This window comes from Schistocerca piceifrons, chromosome 1 (genome assembly GCF_021461385.2).
Source record: "Schistocerca piceifrons isolate TAMUIC-IGC-003096 chromosome 1, iqSchPice1.1, whole genome shotgun sequence".
NCBI lineage: Eukaryota > Metazoa > Arthropoda > Insecta > Orthoptera > Acrididae > Schistocerca > Schistocerca piceifrons.
In genome coordinates this window covers 39,054,473-39,078,575 of record NC_060138.1, presented here as the reverse complement: position 1 = coordinate 39,078,575, position 24,103 = coordinate 39,054,473, and the positions used below count along the sequence as shown (strand labels likewise).

The 24,103-nt window shown below is 38.7% G+C and overlaps 1 protein-coding gene across 1 annotated transcript in view; it reads right to left on the bottom strand.

Annotated features, from left to right (window-relative positions):
• The window catches only part of LOC124775118 (mucin-20-like), a 157,264-nt gene extending 139,689 nt beyond the window's left edge, over positions 1 to 17,575 (bottom strand). Inside the window, exon 1 of the mRNA XM_047249991.1 lies at positions 16,657 to 17,575. Within this exon, the coding sequence (XP_047105947.1) occupies positions 16,657 to 17,575 (919 nt within the window). The remainder of the gene's footprint in view (positions 1 to 16,656) is intronic.
• Positions 17,576 to 24,103: the final 6,528 nt, after the last annotated feature.

The following is a 24,103-nucleotide window of genomic DNA, read 5'->3' as shown; positions in this document are numbered from 1 at the left end:
AATATCAAGAGCTCAGATGGCAACCAAGTGCTAAGCAAAGAAGGGAAGGCAGAAAGGTCGAAGGAGTATATAGAGGGTTTATACAAGGGCGATGTACTTGAGGACAATATTATGGAAATGGAAGAGGATGTAGATGAAGATGAAATGGGAGATAAGATACTGCATGAAGAGTTTGTCAGAGTACTGAAAGACCTGAGTCGAAACAAGGCCCCAGGAGTAGACAACATTCCATTAGACTGATGGCCATGGGTGAGCCAGTCATGACAAAACTCTACCATCTGGTGAGCAAGATGTATGAGACAGGCGAAATACCCTCAGACTTCAAGATGAATATAATAATTCCAATCCCAAAGAAAGCAGGTGTTGACAGATGTGAAAATTACCGAACTATCAGTTTAATAAGTCACAGCTACAAAATACTAACACGAATTATTTACAGATGAATGGAAAAACTGGTAGAAGCGGACCTCGGGGAAGATCAGTTTGGATTCCGTAGAAATGTTGGAACACGTGAGGCAATACTAACCCTAAGACTTATCTTAGAAGAAAGATTAAGAAAAGGCAAACCTACATTTCTAGCATTTGTAGACTTGGAGAAAGCTTTCAACAATGTTAACTGGAATACTCTCTTTCAAATTCTGAAGGTGGCAGGGGTAAAATACAGGGAGCGAAAGGCTGTTTACAATTTGTACGGAAACCAGATGGCAGTTGTAAGAGTCGAGAGACATGAAAGGGAAGCACTGGTTGGGAAGGGAGTGAGACAGGGTTGTAGCCTCTCCCCGATGTTATTCAATCTGTATATTGAGCAAGCAGTTAAGGGAAACAAAAGAAAAATTCGGAAAAGGTATTAAAATTCATGGACCAGAAGTAAAAACTTTGAGGTTCGCCGATGACATTGTAATTCTGTCAGAGACAGCAAAAGACTTGGAAGAGCAGTTGAACGGAATGGACAGTGTCTAGAAAGGAGGATATAAGATGAACATCAACAAAAGCAAAACAAGGATAATGGAATGTAGTCAAATTAAATCAGGTAATGCTTAGGGAATTAGATTAGGAAATGAGTCAGTTAAAGTAGTAAAGGAGTTTTGCTTTTTAGGGAGTAAAATTACTGATGATGGTCGAAGTAGAGAGGATATAAAATGTAGACTGGCAAAGGCAAGGAAATTGTTTCTGAAGAAGAGAAATTTGTTAACATCGAGTATAGATTTAAGTGTCAGGAAGTCGTTTCTGAAAGTATTTGTATGGAGTGTAGCCATGTATGGAAGTGAAACATGGACGATAACTAGTGTGGACAAGAAGAGAATAGAAGCTTTCGAAATGTGGTGCTACAGAAGAATGCTGAAGATAAGGTGGGTAGATCACATAACTAATGAGGAGGTATTGAATAGGATTGGGGAGAAGAGAAGTTTGTGGCACAACTTGACTAGGAGAAGGGATCGGTTGGTAGGGCTTGTTTTGAGGCATGAAGGGATCACAAATTTAGCATTGGAGGGCAGCGTGGAGGGTAAAAATCCTAGACGGAGACCAAGAGATGAATACACTAAGCAGATTCAGAAGGATGTAGGTTGCAGTAGGTACTGGGAGATGAAGCTTGCACAGGATAGAGTAGCATGGAGAGCTGCATCAAACCAGTCTCAGGACTGAAGACCACAACAACAGCAACAACATATATTTGATCAACCAAGACATCTGAAATGATACTTCCCTTACCAGATTGATCAGGTTTCAGCTGTGAAGGGTTCTTGCCTGAAGACAACAAAGCAATTGATGACACAATAATTGTTGGAGGCTGACTTGCGGCAGCAGCGGCAGCAGCAGCAGCAGCAGCAGCAGCAGTATCATCATCATCATCATCAACGTGCAAGTGCACATTTTGGTAACAAATTTATCCATTGCAAACGTAATCACAATACACTAAGAGACTAAAGTAAATGAATAAAATACAGCCATACAAAAAATAGTCCACTAGACACCAAAGTCAGAATACTAAACATGGCTGCAGCATGCACGGAATGAAACTACCCACAGTGAATGACTGTGACAGCAGGGTGGGCTTTATATAGCCGTGTCTTCCTAATGTCTCAAAGGATCAAGGCGACGCATGGCTGAGGGTTCCAGGCGCTTCTGCTCTAGTCCTTTGATGTCACTGCAGCCTCAGTGCTGGCCTGCTGGCACCAGACTTGACCCAAAGTTACACACACTGGGTCAAATGTTAAGTGTGCCTGCAGCACCGTAACACTATCATGATTCTCACCACTCATTTTCAGTTAACCTGCTTACTACCATAATAACTATTTGTTTTAATGCATTACTGAACATATTTTAAAAGGTAACTCTCACAAAGAAGGAAAATAAATTCCAAAATAATTTTGTTTTTTTAACAAAGCATAATGAAACAAATAATTTTCTAAACTTATTGGGAGGGTTGGCGGAGGTCCCGCTTCATCCCCCCTCCCACTCCCTCACCCAAATGATTTTTTGAGGGAGATTGGGCCCCCTCAGGCCCCATGGAGTTGATGCCTGTGTAAATTCTTTGTTTTGTTGAACTTTGGTTGCTATAATACTTATTGGCAGAGTTTGACAGTTTTTTGTGGTCATTTATTTTGGTATCATTGTGTTGGAACTGTATATTTACTGGCTTAAATTTTTTCCAGTTACTTTCCTGTTTGGTGATTTTCCATGCTGCTTTGATTTTGTTATTAGCTTTTTCTATAAATTTGTAATTTTGGTACCTTTTAGCCACTAACAATACTTTTATGTAGATCTTTCTGTGTGTATGATAACAGTTATGAAATGCTGAATTATTACTGTAGTTCTTCAATGAGCTAAAGTGCATTAGGGTTTCAGAGGGTTTCCTTATCCCATTGGTTACCCAGCTGTTGCATGATTTAGTGATTCTTAGAACTTTATTTAAATTAAGACTTGAAGAAGTGTTTCCTATTCACAGAATCTGTTGTACATCGCTCTTGACGATACAAGTGAGACTCTGTAGATACATGCAATGTAATGCTAATGGCGCCTTGCTAGATCGCAGCCATGGACTTAGCTGAAGGCTATTCTAACTATCTGCTCTGCAAATGAGCGAGGCTTCGTCAGTGAGCATCGCTAGCTAAGTTGTCCGTACAACTGGGGCGAGTGCTAGTCCGTCTCTCGAGACCTGCCGTGTGGTGGCGCTCGGTCTGCGATCACTGACAGTGGTGACACGCGGGTCCAACATGTACTAATGGACCGCGGCCGATTTAAAGCTACCACCTAGCAAGTGTGGTGTCTGGCAGTGACACCACAGAATCTTTGAAAACTTTCCATTTGTAATAGATTCTCTGTACATTTCCTCCCATGTTTCGCTGTTAATTAGTGAGGCAAATAGAGCTCTTTTTGACTTACAAAAAACCCTTACTGTACTTGTGTATTTTAGTGTTATTATCTAAATCTGTGCCTGATTTTAATAACTGACTGGAATGGTCTGAGATGCCAAGGTCATTTATCACAATGTCTCACCTATCTTTCTCTCTGTCTGTAGCGTATAATCAATACTTGATGCTGAATGTCTGGTTATCCTAGTGGCAGCATTAATTAATAGTGATATGCCATAGGTGTAGATAATGTTCCGAAAACTATTGCACGGCATATCTGGGTTCATCATGTTAATGTTTAGAACTTCACAAATGATGATTTTTGCGTTAGGGGTGGGAGACCGTATGTAATGCTTGGGTTAGCTTTGTAGTGAATGTGTCCATGTCACCACTAGGAGCATGATAACTACATAGTACATTTAGCTTGAGAGATAAAAAACCTACATGTATTCCAAAGACTGATATTTCTACATGTTTATCCTCACTTAATGCCGTAATGTCATTTCTAATTATTTACATAATCCCCTCCTCCATGTATGTCCATGATACACCACATTTCATAGTGTTTCTGCTGTAATGACAGGCTAGACTGTAGGAATATAGTGCTACATTTGTTAATTCTGCACTGTTACACCAATGTTCTGTTATGCAAACAAGTGAGCTGTCAATAGACTGCAGTTCCACCAATAATTGTTGCCTTTTGTTTCTTACACTTTGCATTTTTTGGTGCGAGACTGAGAAGCATTGGGCACTGCTTACCTTGTAGACTTTCTCTTGCCTCGGTATAAAAAATCCTTTTGGTGATGAGGTGTTACAGTTATCCTACCACCTGATGCAATGGACACTGTTTCTTCTGTTGGATCCTCACATTTTCTTGTTGTTCCTGCTGAAGGTGATTCTGGCACTGGCTCTTCTTGTTCAAGTGATAGTCAGTCACAGCCACAGCATTAGCACAGCCAGGATTTTCTTTTTATGGAGCTGTTATGGTGTTTTCATATTTCCTTGATCAAAGCTGGCTATATAGCAATTGTATTTCTTCCAGCATGGTCATCTTTCTGTATTAGTTTAGTCAGAATTTTGCCAATGCATGACTTTTCAATGCTGTTATAGTGTAGACCATTTGTGTGAACAGATCTCTTGAGTTGGGGAGATCAAAGAATGTTATGTTTTGATAAAACTTGCATATTTTACAAGTTTTTTTTTAAGCTCAAAGATTAAGATTGAGTTACTCTGCAGATCATGTCTGTGAGGCATGCTTGTCACTTTGAGGTTCAGTAGTGTTGTTTCTAGACAGTGTGTGGCAAATTTACTTCGTTGCTTCCAACCCATGATTATGACCATGTCATTCTCAGTTATCATTTAGTGAATTATTGCTTTTCGTTATCTTTGTCAAAGGTGTGGTCAGCTTAGTTATTCCTGTGGCTGTATATGACGAAATGTGTTCATTTTATCAGTGATTCTGTTGAAGGACTCACTTTTTGTAGTTCCCTTTTTTTATTGATTGTACAAATTTTCTTGACTGTGCACTTTATTTGACGTTTTGTCACTGATTTTGGTTCATCTGTGTTGCTGTTTTCTTACAGTCTTCATCTAGAAACAATTATTTACTTGATAGCTGTATCACCAGAGCTGTACTTACTGTATGTTTACATGCTTTAGTTGGCTCATGCCACATTTTCTGTGTAGAAAGACTGTTTGCAGCAACATCTTGTGCTAGGTGATGATTTTGCTCCAGTCCTTGATATTGTCTGAAAGAACCCTTATTGTTGTTTCTTCTGAATTTAGTGTGTTCTGTATTAAGTTTTTCGCAGCACTCGTAAAGCACTGATGACATGTCCAGTCATGATCCTCTTTTATATACTTCAGTTTCACTTTTACACATCTGGTCCCTTCCATCCCACAAACCAACCAACCAACCACTTTTACACATTTATCATGGTACCACAGGATACCTCACTTGACCTTTTCACACAAATTTTACACACATCACAATCACATTTTACAGTAACTGAGCCATCACTACATGAGGTGCTTTCACCCGGTGCCATCTTGAACTGTCTATAAAGGAGATAGCTTACAAATCACTTGTGTAATCAGTTCTAGAAAATTGCTGAAGTGTGTGGGACCCTTACCAAATAGGCCTAGCAAGGCATATTGAATCTATACACACAGGGGCAGTATGAATCATGTTTGTCTTCTGTGGAGTGAGCTGTCCAAAGTTTCCAGTTTAAGAGTCTGCTGGGTCTGGTGTACAGTCTTAACCTGCCATGAAGTAGTCTTGAAAAAAATTTGGGACACAAGTAAATTGTTTATGATCACAACATCACATTCTGACAGTCCTGTTCATCCATCAAAGAATCTTAGCTCAATTGGTGGCCTAGATGGAGTGACAAATCTCAGAAAACTAACCCTGGTATTTTGACAGAAAACACAGTTTCCACCATTTACATTCGATATTATTTTTGCACCACTGAAATTCAGCTGTGCATGCCATTTCTTAAATGAACACCTAGCAATATTGATCTTCTTCTCTGCTCGCTCTCTCTTGCTCTCCCCCCCCCCCCCCCCCCCCTCGCTCCTCGTGATCGTGAGACGTAGGTACTCTAAGAATACTTTTAGTTCACTGTTGGTGTATTTCAAAAAAAAAAAACTTCCATAAAGAACGTAATTATCAGTTCTCACATTAACATTAGACTTCTTGTAAGTCACCAGTGTCATCTCACATTAGACACAAATTAAGATATATTTACCACATAGTTGATTCAACAACCACAGAAATCATGAACAAGTATTGCCTCTAGCATGTCATTGTTAAAAGTTACTGAAAATCTTTATTTCAGCTTGACTGTTTTTTCATCACTGCTGTAGTCAAAGTTATAAAACAGCACAGATTAACACAGAAGTTCCTCGGGCTGCTGTGTTCTTTCATTACAACTTCCTTGGCCCAACTGACAAGTGCTTGTCAGTGCCATTTGACTGCTGTGTCTACGGTCTTCTCACTATATACTTTGGACGTCCACACACAGACAGGTGATGCGCAGTAGATAGGCTCTCTCACACTTATATTTAAAATATCATGTGTTCGAGATGGTAGATGGCTGAGAGGTTCTAGAATTTATGCACCAATTCTCGAAACACTACATATCCCCTTCCTCAGATCGAACACGTGATATTTTATACGTAATCATTATGTACATTAATATCACATATAATAACAATTCACATTTTAATAGTATACATTTATTACATAGGTTTATATATATCTTTCTCACATTAACAATAATTCCCCCCCCCCCCCCTCACAACAATAGTAAACTCCAGGTGACCATGACACATGAGTAATCTATTTTCTGTTGTCACTTTTTGTACTCCCTTTTCTAAGTATTTACTCATTCATTATCTGTTGTAGTTTGGAGGAACTCTGGGAAAAATGAGTGTGTTCCTTTTGACACTCCTAAACATACATAACAGTGACTTCTGTAATTTTAATGTTTGTGTATGAATGTAATTGTGTGTGTTCGTGTAGTCTGATTCTTTGGCTTTCTTATCTGAAGATAAGATGCAGATTATTGGAAACCTTGGAAACCAGGAAGGACTTCTGCAATAGAAGTAGGTGAATATGGAAAGAGGTAACAAAAGATGGGTCGTAAAAATGAGAAGTAAGAAAGAAAATAAATAGAAATGGTTTCCAAGATCAAAGAAGAGAAAGAAGATAGCCTCAAAGACAGGAAACCCTACCCATCCTCCCTTCCCCAGGATCCCTACCTCATAGTTACTTGATTTAATAACAAACCACCTCCGGCATCTCACTCATCTCCTACAGAACAGACATTCCCCCTTCACCCTTGAGGAAATCTTAGCAACCCTATGGAAACGGCAAGTGATGAAGAATGAGGCAAACTTGTTTGTGAGGGTTGTTTGAAAGGTGTGGTGTATATTTTGGGTTTGTCATGATATAGATGCTCTTATAAATCATGCTGTTATCCACAGTACCCTCCCCTATCAAAACTGATATAAACCCTCCCATCTACGTCACATTTCATAAAAGGTACCAAATATTCTGTAGAAAGTAGTAAACCTAAATACTATGTTGTCACAGTTATTTAACTAGTCATCCAATATTTTATGTTTTGCTAACGCAATATTTCCTTCAGTTCACTAAGAAAAATATGCATCAAGAAATATCAATTGGAACTCTGGCCTGAATATATTACATTCAGTATGAGAAAATTATTCTCATGACATCAGAAATTATTTTTAAAGTTAAGTGCCAGGACACTGTTCTCCCTATTTACCTCAAAATGGCTCTGAGTACTATGGGACTTAACATCTGAGATCATCAGTCCCCTAGAACTTAAAACTACTTAAACCTAACTAACCTAAGGACATCACACAGATCCATGCCTGAGGCGGGATTTGAGCCTGCAATCATAGTGGTCATGTGGTTCCAGACTGTAGCGCCTAGAACCGCTTGGCCACACTGACCGGCCTCTCTATTTACCTAGAAATATATGACCAATGAAAGAATTACCTGGCATCTTTCAAGAAAACCAGTGTTGGAGTCATCTTACTGACACCTTATATCAATAATACATACAAAATTGGTGACACTGATTTTACCAAGACCTCTTCACACAGGTTTGCAAAGCAACTGGTGAAGAGATTATATACCAAGATCATTCCAAGGAAAAATTTGACTTAATTATACATGGAGACCGTGCTGGTCAAAACAGAGGTCCAAGCAAAAATATGAACTAATTATACATGGAGACCGTGCTGGTTGAAACAAAGGGAAATAAGAGCTGACCAGGCACACTTAATGTGTCTTGTCCCAAGGCTGTGCCAAATGATGGAGTTCAGAGATAACGTGCGCAAATTTCCACCTCATAGTGCAACCGAGCATAGTTTGGACAAGACAAGATTGGGGACAGGTAGGTGCGCATGCACTGTGCAAATACCTACCTCATATGTGCTCTTGCTGGGTGCATAAGTGTAGTACCAGAAATGCGTATGCAGAAGTTTCTTTGACCCCCTATAAAATCTCTCAGGGGACTAGAGTTTGTTAGTAGTCTGACTGAATGGAATAAGGAAATACACCACCAGTAACTGTTGGGGGTGACGTAATCACAAATGCTATTTTTTTCTTTTTTCATCATATCTTTGAGTGTGGTTTCGTAGAGTAGCTTAAGATATTGAAGGAATTTGATGCATAAAAACTATTATAGAAGAAACACCAAAAACAACTCGGGACCTGACAGTAGTCACTCAACTGTTAATTCAGAACATTAATGTCCCTGGGGGATATGTAACTTTACATCCTTTACATTAGACTTTCCCTTTTCTGATCTAGTTGTAGATCCATGAAAAATAATGTCTTAGTATGGATCACCATTTGTACTCGGTATGGTCCTTCACATTTTTGGAAAAACTTGTGTGTCTCTTTCTTCAGGGCAGAGGTTTGAAGATGATGATTTACAAGAACTAGGTCATGAACCTTGTTCTGAGGTTCCAAAGCTTTTTTTTAATTATGTTTACTTACTCTTTGATGTGTCTTTTAGACTAAATTCTGAGAAACTATTTCCTGGTTCATTTTGTTCAGGCCAACTAAAACATCTAATGATAGTTTCTCCTGTATATGGTTCACCCATTACTTCTAAACGTGTAGCCCAGCTGATGAATGTGGTAATTCATTTAGAATAAGTTAAAAGTCTTTAATTTTCATTGCTCATAAAATATGTTTTTCATGGCAGTAGGTGCGGCATAGTTTTCCAATTTCCTTTGTTACCCGTTCACACGGTTTCAAGGATGTGTTATGGTTGGATATTAACACTTGACGAATACCTTACCATGCTATGAATTCTTTAAATTCATTATTCACGAATTGTGGGCCACTATCTGTAATAAGCCATTTTATTTTACCTACTTCTAGAAGGTATTGTTGTAAACGGTGTATAATTGTCTGCGTATTTGCTTGTGTGGTGGGATATAGCCTAACATATTTTGAGCAGCACTCTATGGTGACCAAAATGTATGACACTCCTCCCTTTCCTTCTGGAACTGTCCCAAAACAATCTGCTGCTGTGAGATCATGTCACGACTTAGGCATAATCTGATTCATTTTATATTTCACATGAGTATTATCCTCTTTCACTTCCTGACAGATTTCACAAGTTCTAATCAAAGATGCTACATTATGCCCTGGATTCTTAAAATAATAAAACTTATTCAATTTTTGATACTGAAGTGTCCACACCCTGTATGAAAATACCACATAAATGTGTCTTTCATTACTTTCGGAATGCATAAACACCAACATTGCGATGTTACACTGTCTCTCCAAAACAAATTATGACTCATAATTTTCCATTTTCCCACTTGATTAGGAGGTAAGGTATTCCAGATACACATAGAAAACATTTCTGTAAAATAGGGATCATGATGAATATTTTCTGTTATTCTTCGAGCCATCTCTTGTACCCTGATCTTCAGGTTTTCTACTGACATAAAATTGATTACAAAAATAATGCCTGGTCCTTCTGTACATGTCAACTCTTCCATTCCTATTGGTAATCTAGACAAAGCATCCAGTACAATATTCTCGGAACCTTTCACATATTGTATCCTCATATCGTATTCTTGTAGGGAAAGCATCAATCGCATTAATCTACTGTGTAACAATGAGGTGCTCATTCAAAAGGATAGAGCTTGATGATCTGTATAAACATGAATTTCTGACTGCAATACTAGTGTCTGAAACGTTTTGGTTACTCCATACAATCACCAATAGTTCTTTTTCAGCAGCCATGTAATTCAATTCATGCTTATTTAGACTACGGCTAGCAAAAGCTATGGTTCGGTGTTCTACACTATATAGATCCCATTATCCTCAGAAAAATTCTGCAGCAGTACCATAATCAGAGGTGTCTGTTGAAATTCTGAACAGTTTGCCCATAACTGGATGATGTAATATGGGTGATTCAACAAGTGCACTTTTGACCTCTACAAATGCATCATTTGCTTCTTGATCCCATTACCCCTTCCTTAATAAACATAAAATTTTCAGGTCATTTCATTTGTGACCTCTTCTGTACTGTTGATAGTATCCAGCCATATCTATAAATCCTTCAACTGTCTTAAATTTCTGTGGTGTAGACACTCTTTAATAGCTTTAATGCATTCAGGGTCCGGTTCAATTCCCTGCACCCATACAATATGGCCTAAAAACCTAAGCTCTTGGCATGAAAAGTATGATTTAGACAGTTTCACCATAATACCTTTCTCTTTAAATCTTTTCGGAGTTCTGCATAAGGTGAGACAATGTTCTTCCCAAGTAGTTGATATTAAAGGATATCATCTACATACATTATTAAATCCTTCAATAAATCTCTCCCTAATGCTTCATCCGGCACACATATAAATACATATACAGAAATATTAAGTCTGAATGGCAATACATTGAAATGATATGAGCCATGAAATAAGAATGCTGTGTACTTTTTTGATTCTGGATGTAACCTGATTTTCCAATATCCTGCAGTCGGGTCAACTGTGCTGAAACACCTTGCTTTCTCAAATTTGCATAACAATTCTTTGATGTTAATCAGTCTGAATAATCATTTAGAGACAGAAAGACACAATGTCCATGCATCTAACACTAATTGTACCACACCCGTAGCTTTTTTCAACTTGACCAAAGGGTTATTCATGACTCTGCAAGCTACGTTATATTATATTGTTATCAATCATTTGGTTGATTTCCTCCCTCACTGCTTCTTTCCAACTTACTGGTATTGGATACAGCTTATAGAAGAATAGAGTGTTATCTCTGATTTTGAATTTACAAATGTAGCCACTGATGTCACCGGGACAATCGTAGAACACTACTTCATACTCCATTAAAATTTTATATAAATTTTGCTTTTGTTATTTTGTCAATATTAGTGACTCATTAACTTTGTCTTGTATGTCAGTTTGTAGTGTTCCTGGAACTACATTATCACTCTCTGGTGACAATTGTGCTGTAGCTGTTAATCGCATACACTGACGTTCGGTTGTTTGTTTACTTATGTAGCTTCTGTCACAAATGGTATCCAGCGTCTACTGTTCCTTTTACCAAAACAAAGAAGATTCTCAAAATTAAAGATGACTTTAAATTCTAATAACCAATCTAAACCAAAATATACATCACTATTAATATTTTATACTATTAAAAGTGTTTGACGAAATAAGATATTTCCAGCACTGCAATTCACTTGGGTTTCCTGTTTCACAATTTTACTTTTCGTTCCTGTTATACCAACTATGTAAACTCCAGTTACTGGTAATAGCAGTAAGTGCTGTTTAGTGTGTAATAAATTAAAGAATGCACTAGATATGAGTGATACTTCAGTCACTGAGTCTATAAATATGTTAACTTCAGAAGTTTCCACAGTCCCTGCCATTATTGGTTATGGGTTGTTGAAAACTAGGTTTGGTTCTTATAGTGATAACCAAACTTTTGTAGGTAGTCTGTGCATGCAAATAACATACTTATCATTAATCAGCCCTCCTAGTGAATCTCAATGACCTTGGCCCTGGCCCTGGATCCAGATCGCACCACGTTTCCCTCATTATTTGTAATCACAGGTTGGTAACCAAATCAAGATGGTATGATACCACTTTGTGCTCTATTATTACTTCGTACAAATTCTTGTGAAGTTACTGGACCTACATTCTAAGGTGGATGCTTCTTCTGATGATGGTTGTTACAATTTTTCTATTGCACTGGTGAACTCTAGGTAGGTTGACTTCGTGCTTTTTGAAATTATCCCACTATTCCTTTCGAAATTTGAATTTTCCCCTTGATGTAAAGTTTCATAACAGTCTTTATTTAGAGCTTCTAGTGTGTCAATGAAAGATAACAATTCTTCAACCATTTTCCAGCCACTAAACCAGATGTCATTTCTTGCATAGATGGGTAATTGTCTAATCAAAATTTGAATTAAACCCTCTTCGTCCGTCAGCTTATCTAAATACTTTGCCCATATTAGATGCCAGTCTAAATATTTACTCATGGTACCCCAAGTATTATTGTAATATTTTGGGTCCCACAAATCTGATATTAGTTTCTCCTGTGTACTAGCAGACCAATATTTCTCTTTAAATTTCTTCTGAAATTCTCCCCACGAAGAAAAGTTCTCAATATTTACAGTTCCCCATTCTGAGGATTCTCCTAAAAGGTACCCCACAGCAAATTCAATAATTTTAGGTATTTCCCAGTTTTTCATGATAGCTTTTTGAATCTTTTAAAAAAATGAGTCAGATGCACCTCTCTGTCGGGCTTTAAATTAGGGAATTGTCTCGATAACCCTGAATCCCCCCACACACACAATTGCAAATCAGAAACTACTTCACTAGTCAGCACAACATTTGGTGAAGTTCCTCATTCTTCTACATGTTCCTGCATAAGTTTGCCTTTTCTCCAGAGTTAGTCTATGCCCTTTCTGGTATCAGTAAATTTGGATGAAGCCATAGGCAATGCATTCCTCGATGTTATTCTCTGTGACTTTCCAATCTATAATTTTCTCTACCTGCTCTTCCAGACAACTTAAATTTATGATACCAGAGCTAGCCATCTTCTCTTTTAAGCTTCTTTCTAAACTGTCTACTCGTGTACTTACACTTATAATTTGTGAATGAATGTCGGGCATTAATTCGCTATGCTTATAGTGCTCTCTTTCAGTGTATACCATCCCTGGTTTACAGCATTAAACTGAGCATGACATACATCCTCCAATGACCCTAACTTTTCATTAATCTCTAATTCTACACTATTATATTTCTCCTCAATATTCAAAATATTCCATTCTAACTTTCTGGTCAAATTCTGAAAATTAATATTCTGTTTTTTGTTGAATTCAGCAAACATTTGTTTTACATGAATGCTTCAAGAATTAGTCAGTTCCTTCTTTAAATCTAATTTCAGATATTCAATTTTACCATTTAGAGTGTCAAATTCAGTCTTTAAAGCATCCATTCCTTTGCATTGATTACTAAATTATCTACTCTGTGCATCAACCTTCGCACTTAATAAACCCAGATTGGTTGCTTGACTATTCAAGATCTCACTCTGGGCATCTATTTATCATTTAATTGAGCATTTACTGAGCCTATTTTTTCACTTATTCTAGAGTCCCAAGTTAGATATCCAAAGTTGCACATAGTTAGTAAAACTAATCAAAGCTCAAAATGCTACTTTAAGAAAGGAACTAAGACCAGTCTGGTCCTTCTTTACTAATTTTTATAGCCATGCCTGGTTCTGAAGTTTCTCCAACCTGGTGATCCTGATCCATAATTTTACAAGCTTTATCCCTTGTGATCATCTTAAAATCAACTTTAAGTATAATAACTACACTAATAACTTTATTATATTAACACAATGTGGTATAATCTGTTGAATGAACATTAGGTTTTATTCTCACCGGGCTTAGAATTTGGGCTGTGTCATTGAGCGTAAGTGTAATCAGCATCGGTGAACAGCAACTGGTGCTGGTGGCATTGGTTGTTGGTTTCCACGTAGGCGTCAGTTAGTGGACGTGGAAGTAGGTGAACACCAGTGAACAGCAAGTGGTGCCGGCAGCATTGGATGCTGGTTTCTGCATCTGTGAACCCACGATGTGTGAAAAGTGTATACTCCCCACACCGGATCTCCTTAGTTGTACTATGCAAGGCATATCTCTTCTGAATCTAATATGTCAAGATCTTCTCTCCAGTTTTTCATGTTGTGTTTTTTTCACTTCTTCTCCCTTATTTACTGTTACAAATTTTTCCATTAGATATTTGGGCAGAATCCAATTCCTTGAAATTGATGTTTAGTCTTGTTATGCTCAGTTGCTATGGAAACACTTGATAGCTTTTTCTCTTGTTTTCATCTCAAAATTCCTTTTTTTCCTTCGGTCCTTTCACACTGGTCACTACATTCTAATGTTTTCGACCACAAGAATGTGTGAAGTTGGATTGCAACCTGCTCACTTCTTTTACATGCATAGACTTACTTGGCATGCACAGCTGATCTTCTCTGGATAGCCGGCTCTGTCAGTCTCCAAAAGCATTCTTCTCCAAAGAATGATGCTAGTGAAAGGAATATATACAGCGTGGTCCATCTGAAGTTCCAAATGAGATTATCTCGAAAACTATACATTGAGCAAAAATTGTGGGTAAGACAAGTTAATAAGCTCAAAGGGGGACATCAAATGATACTACACGTGACCTGCATGCCCTGCTTCCTTGGGTGGTGCAGGGGGCAACTTTTAAATCTTCAATGGAAACACCCATTTTTTATTCCAGATTCAGATTCTCCATGAAAAAGTAATCAAGTCTTGTCTGAAACAGTTTTTTAAACCATTGACAGATGGCACTGAAATAGAGAAAAAAGTAAAATTGGAAAACAACTCTAATGCATCTTTCTTGGATAATTCTAGATAAATCAAATCAATAAATAATGTGTACAAATTCCTTCATTATGTCGAATTAACCTATTTTTTGTATAAAATTGACTGTATCACACTTAAGCATTACCCAGGAACAATGACATGGATGTAGTGGAATCATGTTCCCATGGGGTGCTTCATTAACGAGTCCCCTTGCCTCTCACACATTAGGGTGCTTCATTAGTGTGGTTGTTTTTGTGGTCTTCAGTCCTGAGACTGGTTTGATGCAGCTCTCCATGCTACTCTATCCTGTGCAAGCTTCAGCTCACAGTACTTACTGCAACCTACATCCTTCTGAATCTGCTTAGTGTATTCATCTCTTGGTCTCCCTCTACGATTTTTACCCTCCAATACTAAATTGGTGATCCCTTGATGCCTCCGAACATGTCCTACCAACCGATCCCTTCTTCTAATCAAGTTGTGCCACAAACTTCTCTTCTCCCCAATCCTATTCATTATCTCGTCATTAGTTATATGATCTACCCATCTGATCTTCAGCATTCTTGAGTAGAACCGCATTTCGAAAGCTTCTATTCACTTCTTGTCCAAACTCGTTATCGTCCATGTTTCACATCTATACATGGCTATGCTCCATACAAATACTTTCAGAAATGACTTCCTGACACCTAAATCTATACTCGATGTTAACAAATTTCTCTTCTTCAGAAACGCTTTCCTTGCCATTGCCAATCTACATTTTACATCCTCTCTACTTTGACCATCATCAGTTATTTTGCTCCCCAAATAGCAAAACTCCTTTACTACTTTAAGTGCCTCATTTCCTAATCTAATTCTCTCAGCATCACCTGACTTAATTCTACTGCATTCCATTAACCCTGTTTAGCTGTTGTTGACGTTCATCTTATATTCTCCTTTCAAGACACTATCCATTCCGTTGAAGTGCTCTTCCAAATCCTTTGCTGTCTCTGAGGTTTGCCGATGACATTGTTATTTTGTCAAAGTTTTTATTTCTTCTCTATGGATTTTAATACCTACTCTGAACTTTTCTTTAGTTTCCTATACTGCTTGCTCAATATACAGATTGAATAACATCGGGGAGAATCTATAATCCTGTCTCAATCCCTTCCCAACCATTGCCTCCCTTTCATGCCCCTCGACTCTTATAACTGCCATCTGGTGTCTGTACAAATTATAAATAGCCTTTCGCTCCCTGTATTTTACCCCTGCCACCTTCAGAATTTGAAAGAGAGTATTCCAGTCAACATTGTCAAAAGCTTTCTGTAAGTCTACAAATGCTAGAAACATAGGTTTACCTTTCCTTAATCTTTCTTCTAAGATAAGTCATTGGGTAAGTATTGCCTCACATGTTCCAATATTTCTACGGAATCTAAATTGATCTTCCCCGAGGTCGGTCTCTACTAGTTTTTAAATTCGTCTGTAAAGAATTCGTGTTAGTATTTTACAGCTGTGACTTACCAAACTGATAGTTAAATAATTTTCGCTTTTGTCAACACCTGCTTTTTTTGGGATTGGAATTATTACATTCTTCTTGACATCTGAGGGTATTTCGCCTGTCTCATAAACCTTGCTCACCAGACAGTAGAGTTTTGTCATGACTGGCTCTCCCATGGCTGTCAGTAGTTCTAATGGAATGTTGTCTACTCCCGGGGCCTTGTATCGACTCAGGTCTTTCAGTGCACTGTCAAACGCTTCACACAGTATCTTATCTCCCATTTTGTCTTCATCTACCTCCTCTTCCATTTCCATAATGTTGTCCTCAAGAACATCGCCCCTGCATAGACCCTCTATATACTCCTTCCACCTTTCTGCTTTCCCTTCTTTGCTTTGAACTTGATTTCCATCTGTGCTCTTGCTTTCCATCTGTGCTCTTGCTTTCCATCTGTGCTCTTGCTTTCCATCTGTGCTCTTGCTTTCCATCTGTGCTCTTGCTTTCCATCTGTGCTCTTGCTTTCCATCTGTGCTCTTGCTTTCCATCTGTGCTCTTGCTTTCCATCTGTGCTCTTGCTTTCCATCTGTGCTCTTGCTTTCCATCTGTGCTCTTGCTTTCCATCTGTGCTCTTGCTTTCCATCTGTGCTCTTGCTTTCCATCTGTGCTCTTGCTTTCCATCTGTGCTCTTGCTTTCCATCTGTGCTCTTGCTTTCCATCTGTGCTCTTGCTTTCCATCTGTGCTCTTGCTTTCCATCTGTGCTCTTGCTTTCCATCTGTGCTCTTGCTTTCCATCTGTGCTCTTGCTTTCCATCTGTGCTCTTGCTTTCCATCTGTGCTCTTGCTTTCCATCTGTGCTCTTGCTTTCCATCTGTGCTCTTGCTTTCCATCTGTGCTCTTGCTTTCCATCTGTGCTCTTGCTTTCCATCTGTGCTCTTGCTTTCCATCTGTGCTCTTGCTTTCCATCTGTGCTCTTGCTTTCCATCTGTGCTCTTGCTTTCCATCTGTGCTCTTGCTTTCCATCTGTGCTCTTGCTTTCCATCTGTGCTCTTGCTTTCCATCTGTGCTCTTGCTTTCCATCTGTGCTCTTGCTTTCCATCTGTGCTCTTGCTTTCCATCTGTGCTCTTGCTTTCCATCTGTGCTCTTGCTTTCCATCTGTGCTCTTGCTTTCCATCTGTGCTCTTGCTTTCCATCTGTGCTCTTGCTTTCCATCTGTGCTCTTGCTTTCCATCTGTGCTCTTGCTTTCCATCTGTGCTCTTGCTTTCCATCTGTGCTCTTGCTTTCCATCTGTGCTCTTGCTTTCCATCTGTGCTCTTGCTTTCCATCTGTGCTCTTGCTTTCCATCTGTGCTCTTGCTTTCCATCTGTGCTCTTGATATTCATGCAAATAGTTCTCTTTTCTCCAAAGGTCTCTTAAATTTTCCTGTAGGCAGTATGTATCTTACCCCTAGTGAGATAAGCCTCTACATCCTTACATTTATCCTCTAGCCATGCCTGCTTAGCCGTTTTGCACTTCCTGTTGATCTCGTTGTTGACGCGTTTGTATTCCTTTTTGCCTGCTTCATTTACTGAATTTTTATATTTTCTCCTTTCGTCTATTAAATTCAATATTTCTTCTGTTACCCAAGGATTTCTATTAGCCCTCGTCTTTTTACCTACTTGATCCTCTGCTGCCTTCACTACTTCATCTCTCAAAGCTACCCATTCTTCTTCTACTGTATTTATTTCCCCCATTCCTGTCAATTTTTCCTTATGCTCTTCCTGAAACTCTGTAAAACCTCTGGTTTAGACAGTTTATCCAGGTCCCATCTCCTTAAATTCCCACCTTTTTGCAGTTTCTTCAGTTTCAATCTGCAGTTCATAACCAATAGATTGTGGTCAGAATCCACATCTGCCCCTGGAAATGTCTTACAATTTAAAACCTGGTTCATAAATCTCTGCCTTACCATTACATAATCTATCTGAAACCTGTCTGTATCTCCAGGCTTCTTCCATGTATACAACCTTCTTTTATGATTCTTAAACCAAGTGTTAGCTATCATTAAGTTGTGCCCTCTGAAAAATTCTACCAGGCGGATTCCTCTTTCATTTCTTAGCCCCAATCCATATTCACCTACTACGTTTCCTTCTCTCCCTTTTCCTACTACCGAATTCCGGTTACCCATGACTATTAAATTTTCATCTCCCTTCACTATCTGAATAATTTCTTTTATTTCATCATACATTTCTTCAATTTCTTCATCATCTGCAGAGCTAGTTGGCATACATACTTGTACTACTGTAACAGACGTGGGCTTCGTGTCTATCTTGGCCACAATAATGCATTCACTGTGCTGTTTGTTGTAGCTTACCTGAACTCCTATTTTTTTATTCATTATTACACAGACGCCTGCATTACCCCTATTTGAGTTTGTATTTATAACCCTGTATTCGCCTGACCAAAAGTCTTGTTCCTCCTGCCACCGAACTTCACTAATTCCCACTTTATCTAACTTTAACCTATCCATTACCCTTTTTAAATTTTCTAACATACCTACTCGATTAAGGGATCTGACATTCCACACTCCGATCTGTAGAACGCCAGTTTTCATTCTGCTGATAACGACGTCCTCCTGACTAGTCCCCGCCCAGAGATCCGAATGGGGGACTATTTTACCTCAAGAATATTTTACCCAAGAGGACGCCATCATCATTTAACCATACAGTAAAGCTGCATGCCCTCGGGAAAAATTACGACTGTAGTTTCCCCCTTGCTTTCAGCCGTCCGCAGTACCAGCACAGCAAGGCCGTTTTGGTTAGTGTTACAAGGCCAGATCAGTCAATCATCCAGACTGTTGCCCCTGCAACTACTGAAAAGGCTGCTGCCCCTCTTCAGGAACCACGTGTTTGTCTGGCCTCTCAACAGATACCCCTCCGTTGTGGTTGCACCTACGGTACGGCTATCTGTATCGCTGATGCACGGTAGCCACCCCACCTACAGCAAGGTTCATGGTTCTTGGGGGGGAGTAACCTCAAATCTCACATTTTGGGGTGCTTCATTAGTGTGGATCCCCTTACCTCTCACGGTTTGGAGTGCTTAATTAATGAAATTAGCCACTAGGAAATTGTTCAAAATTATCTACATTTGCTTCATTGCATAAAGTCAATTGTCTGCAAAAGTTGTCCACAGTTTTGAGCAGCACATCCTGTGGTAAGGCTGCACATGCTCTTTGAATGTATTGCTCCATATCACTTCAGGTTGTGGGCTGTCTTTCATAGACAATATTTTTTAAATAACCCCACACAAAAAATCAGGAGATTTCACGTCTGGTGAACATGGAGGCCACTGAATTGGTCCTCTGTGTCCTATCCACTGACGAGGGTACCATAAATTTAAAATGTTCCACACATTTTTAGCATAATGGGGAGCTGTTCTGTCCTGTTGGAACCACATTCATTGCCTAGTTTCAAAATCAACATGTTCCATTAGTTCAAAAAAATCTTTGCAGAGAAGTTGTAAATAAGATTCCCCGGTAATATTTTGCTCAAAATAATATGGTCCTATCAAGTAACCATTTAAAATTCCACACCAGACCATTAACGACCATTTGTGTTGATTGTCAATGGGTCTGTGCCAGTGTGGTTTGAGAGGGGACCAATAATGACAATCATGATTATTAATTCGAGCCTGCACACACAGACAGGTGACACACAGTAGATAGGCTCTCTCACACTTATATTTAAAATATCATGTATTCGAGAAGGTAGAATGCTGAGTGGTTCTAGAATTTACACAGAAATTCTCTAAACACTACATAAACTTGCTCTGAGCTTTGTAATATCCAACAATTCCTCTGCACATGAACTTAGGTGTGCTATACAGAAAAGTAGGCTATAATAAGAAATAATAGCTATATATATATATATATATATATATATAAACTCTTTGTCTTTAAATATGTCTGCTTGTGTCTGTATGTGTGGATGGATATGTGTGTGTGTGTGTGCGCGAGTGTATACCTGTCCTTTTTTTCCCCTAAGGTAAGTCTTTCCGCTCCCGGGATTGGAATGACTCCTTACCCTCTCCCTTAAAACCCACTTCCTTTCGTCTTTCCCTCTTTCCTGATGAGGCGACAGTTTGTTGCGAAAGCTTGAATTGTGTGTGTGTGTGTGTGTGTGTGTGTGTGTGTGTGTGTGTGTGTGTGTGTGTGTGTGTGTGTGTGTAACCTCATCTTTGTTTTTATATATAATTTTTCCCATGTGGAATGTTTCCCTCTATTATGTGTGTGTGTGTGTGTGTGTGTGTGTGTGTGTGTGTGTAGACACAAACAAACACAAAAATTCAAGCTTTCGCAACAAACTGTTGCCTCATCAGGAAAGAGGGAAGGAGAGGGAAAGACGGAAGGCTGTGGGTTTTAAGGGAGATGGTAAGGAGTCATTCCAATCCTGGGAGCGGAAAGACTTACCTTAGGGGGAAACCTGTCAACAGATAACCCAGCATTCTGATTGCTCCTTCAGTATGGTTTTAGTATCTCTGAGGCACACGAGCCACCCCACCAATGGGAACGTCCATGGTCCATGTTAACTAGATATGTATATCGTTGAAATGCAGAAATTGATAAACCTATGCCTCCGAAATAAAACTAATCGAAGAGAAATTTGAAAACCCTCCTTTGAAAGACATTGCCCTGTGACAAACAAACTACAACCTCACAATAAATGAAAAAGCTCATAAAAAATTCAGAACCATAAACACATCGAAATTTATCAAGGTTGAGCCAGAAAACGTACTGCACATGCATGCCTACAAACACCCCCCCCCCCCCCCCTCAGCCAGCCACACTCACACTCACACACACCACACTACAAACAACAAAATAGTCAACACATTCGGAAGAGAAAGTTGGTGACTAAAATTTTGTAAATAGATCTCGCCGCGACGAAAAACGTCTTCACTTTAATGGCTTCCATCCCAACACGCATATCTTATCTGCCACACTCTGTCCCCTATTACTTGATAATACAAAACGAGCTGCCCTATAGATGCTTAGTGGCAGAAATATGTGCTGCATGAGCTCCGTCCATGGCAACGTTATTTGTGTTTGTCTTTACTACCCCCTCCTACATCTGTTCAAATGCAGTAGAATAGCAACCACCTTAGTTCAGTCAGCTCACCTATGTACTGCAAATCGTCTGTTTGGCCTTGATGTGGTATTTATAATCTTGCTAGTACTGTTGGGGTGATAGAAGACCAACCATCAATGCATCATATGGTGAACTGTATCTTGCAACAATGCTAGTTCTTGCATCACTCAAGCTATCTGCCAACAAGTGAAGTAACCTGGTTACAACAATTCTTTCAGCCAACAAATTTGGTCAACTTTTTATCCAGTCCAATCCAATTCATTATTCACTGTGCCAGAGGCATCTGCAACGGTGTGGTGAAAGTGGTAGTGGGAAAGGGGGAGGGGGGAGGGGGGGAGGGGGGGAGGGGAAGCACTAGCCCCCTTGTGGAATCTGAGAGTACAGACCTTACTCTTGCACATTTCTAGCAATGGTTGCCTGCAATTCTACTATATCCCATTTAATCATTACCGAGCACAAAGGAAATTTCTATGATTTTCAAACTTCAATTATATTTCTACTCTTTTGGGAAACAGGGTTTTGAATTTTTAAATTTAGTTCTATTTACGTAGTTTCACTACTAGTAATTTGGATTTATTTTATTTTATTTTACTTTATTTATTATTAACTGTTGAGTTACAACATTTGAAAAAATTCTAACATTTCCAGTTACAGTAAGCACCTTAAGCCATAGTGGCATAAACATATTTATCATAATTGCCTTCACATGATTTACCTGTCATTTCAGGAAGTATATTCATTTAGAAGAGTCAACTTGTATGACAGCCACATATAACGCACTACCTTAGTGCGTATGGTGGTTATCTGTGACAATGCTGTATGTAAATTATCCAGTTAATAAGTACCTTAAAAGAAATAGAATCATATTTGTAATAAGGTAATATGAAAAGGTAGTCTCTCATTCATAATTAATATGGTAAATTCATAAAATATAGATATGAATCTGGGCATACATGATGCCCTTTTGTGTATAAGTCTCTTTTGTGTTAAATTTTTCCACAAATAGTACGTTTTAGTGCAAAAGCAACATGCAGCATCAGAAAGTGGTGGAAAATCCATTCCAACGACATCTAATTCATCCCAGTATGATTGTTATGTGTTGAGAAAAACGTATGTGGATTTGAGAAATAATGTACACTAATACAAATGGGTTTCTTTGAGGGATGAAATAGTAAAGACAGTAGAGCATGAAATGGATAAGAATATGAGGCCTTGTAAAGTCCATAGATATCTCCAGAGCACAGATGACTACAAAATGAAATTGACAGAAAGTGCAAACTGGCCAGGTAGGAATGACTACAAATTAAAAATGCAAGTCTATTGAAACATGTAGATGATGATAAAGTGGGAGATATGATACTGTGAGAATAATTTGGTAGAGCAGTGTTAAGACCTAGGTTGAAACAAAGACTCTGGCATAGACATCATTCCTTCAGAGCTACTGATATCTGTGAGGGATCATCCATGACAACAATTCCACCTAATGTACAATATGTGTGAGCTAGATGTAATACCCTCAGACTTCAAGAAGAATCTGACAATTCCAGTTCCAAAGGAAGCAGCTGCTGGCAGCAGCAAATATTACCAAAATATCAGTTGCAAAATTCCAGCTTAACTTAGTTACAGAGGAATGGAAAAAATGACAGAAACTGATCTGTTTAAGTTCGAGAGACATGCAAGAATGTGCAAGGTGATATTGACTCTACAGCTTTTCTTGCAAGATTGGTTACAGAAAAGCAAACCTACACTAATAGCATTTATACATTTAATAACATTTTGACAGTGTTGACTAGAATACACCACCTGAAATTACAAAGGTAGCAAAGGTAAAATACAGGGAGCAAAAGTTTGTATACAACTTGCACAGAAATCAGACAGTAGATGAAGGATATGACAGCAAAGCAGTGGTTGAGAACAGATTGAGACAGGCTTGAAGCGTATCCCCAATGGTTTTGACCCTTCACAATGTAAACAAGTAATTGAGGAAAGCAATGAAAAATTTGAAGATGGAATTAAAATACAAGAAGAAGAAATGAAAACTTCTGAAGTGAATGGAATGTGCATTGCCTGCATCCTATTACGTTTGTTTTGAAAGGAGGATTTAAGACGAACATAAAAGGCAAACTGATTCAAGCGATGCTGAGGGAGATAGATTAGAAAATGAGACACTAAAAAAGTACATAAATTTTCCCATTTGAGGAATAAAATAGCTAATTATTGCCAATGTTGAGAGACTACAAAATACAGAGAAGCAATGTCAAAAAAAGTGTTTTTTAAGAAGAGAAACGTGTTAATAGCAAATATAAATTTAAAGAGCCAGGAAACAATTTGTCTGGAGGATAGCATTTTAAGGAAGTGAAATGTGCACACTTCAGACAAAATGAGAATAGCAGCCACTGAAATGTGGTGCTACAGAAAAATGCTGAAGGTTGGATGGGTAGACCACATAACTAATGAAGCATTCAATCAAAATGGGAAAAATGTAATTTGTGGCAGAGCTTGACTAATAGAAGGGATTGTCTCGTTGGACACAATTGGAGGCATCAAGGAATCGTTAGTTTTGTTTTGCAGGGAAGTGTATGGGGAAAACTGTAGAGAAAGGCCAAGGGATGAACACAGTATGCAGGTTCAAATTTTTGTAGGATGCAGCAGTAATTCAGAGATGTGTGCATGAAATGAAATGTGCTTGTATTGAGAGCTGCATCAAACTAGTCCGCAGACTGAGGACAATAACAGCAACAGCAACAGC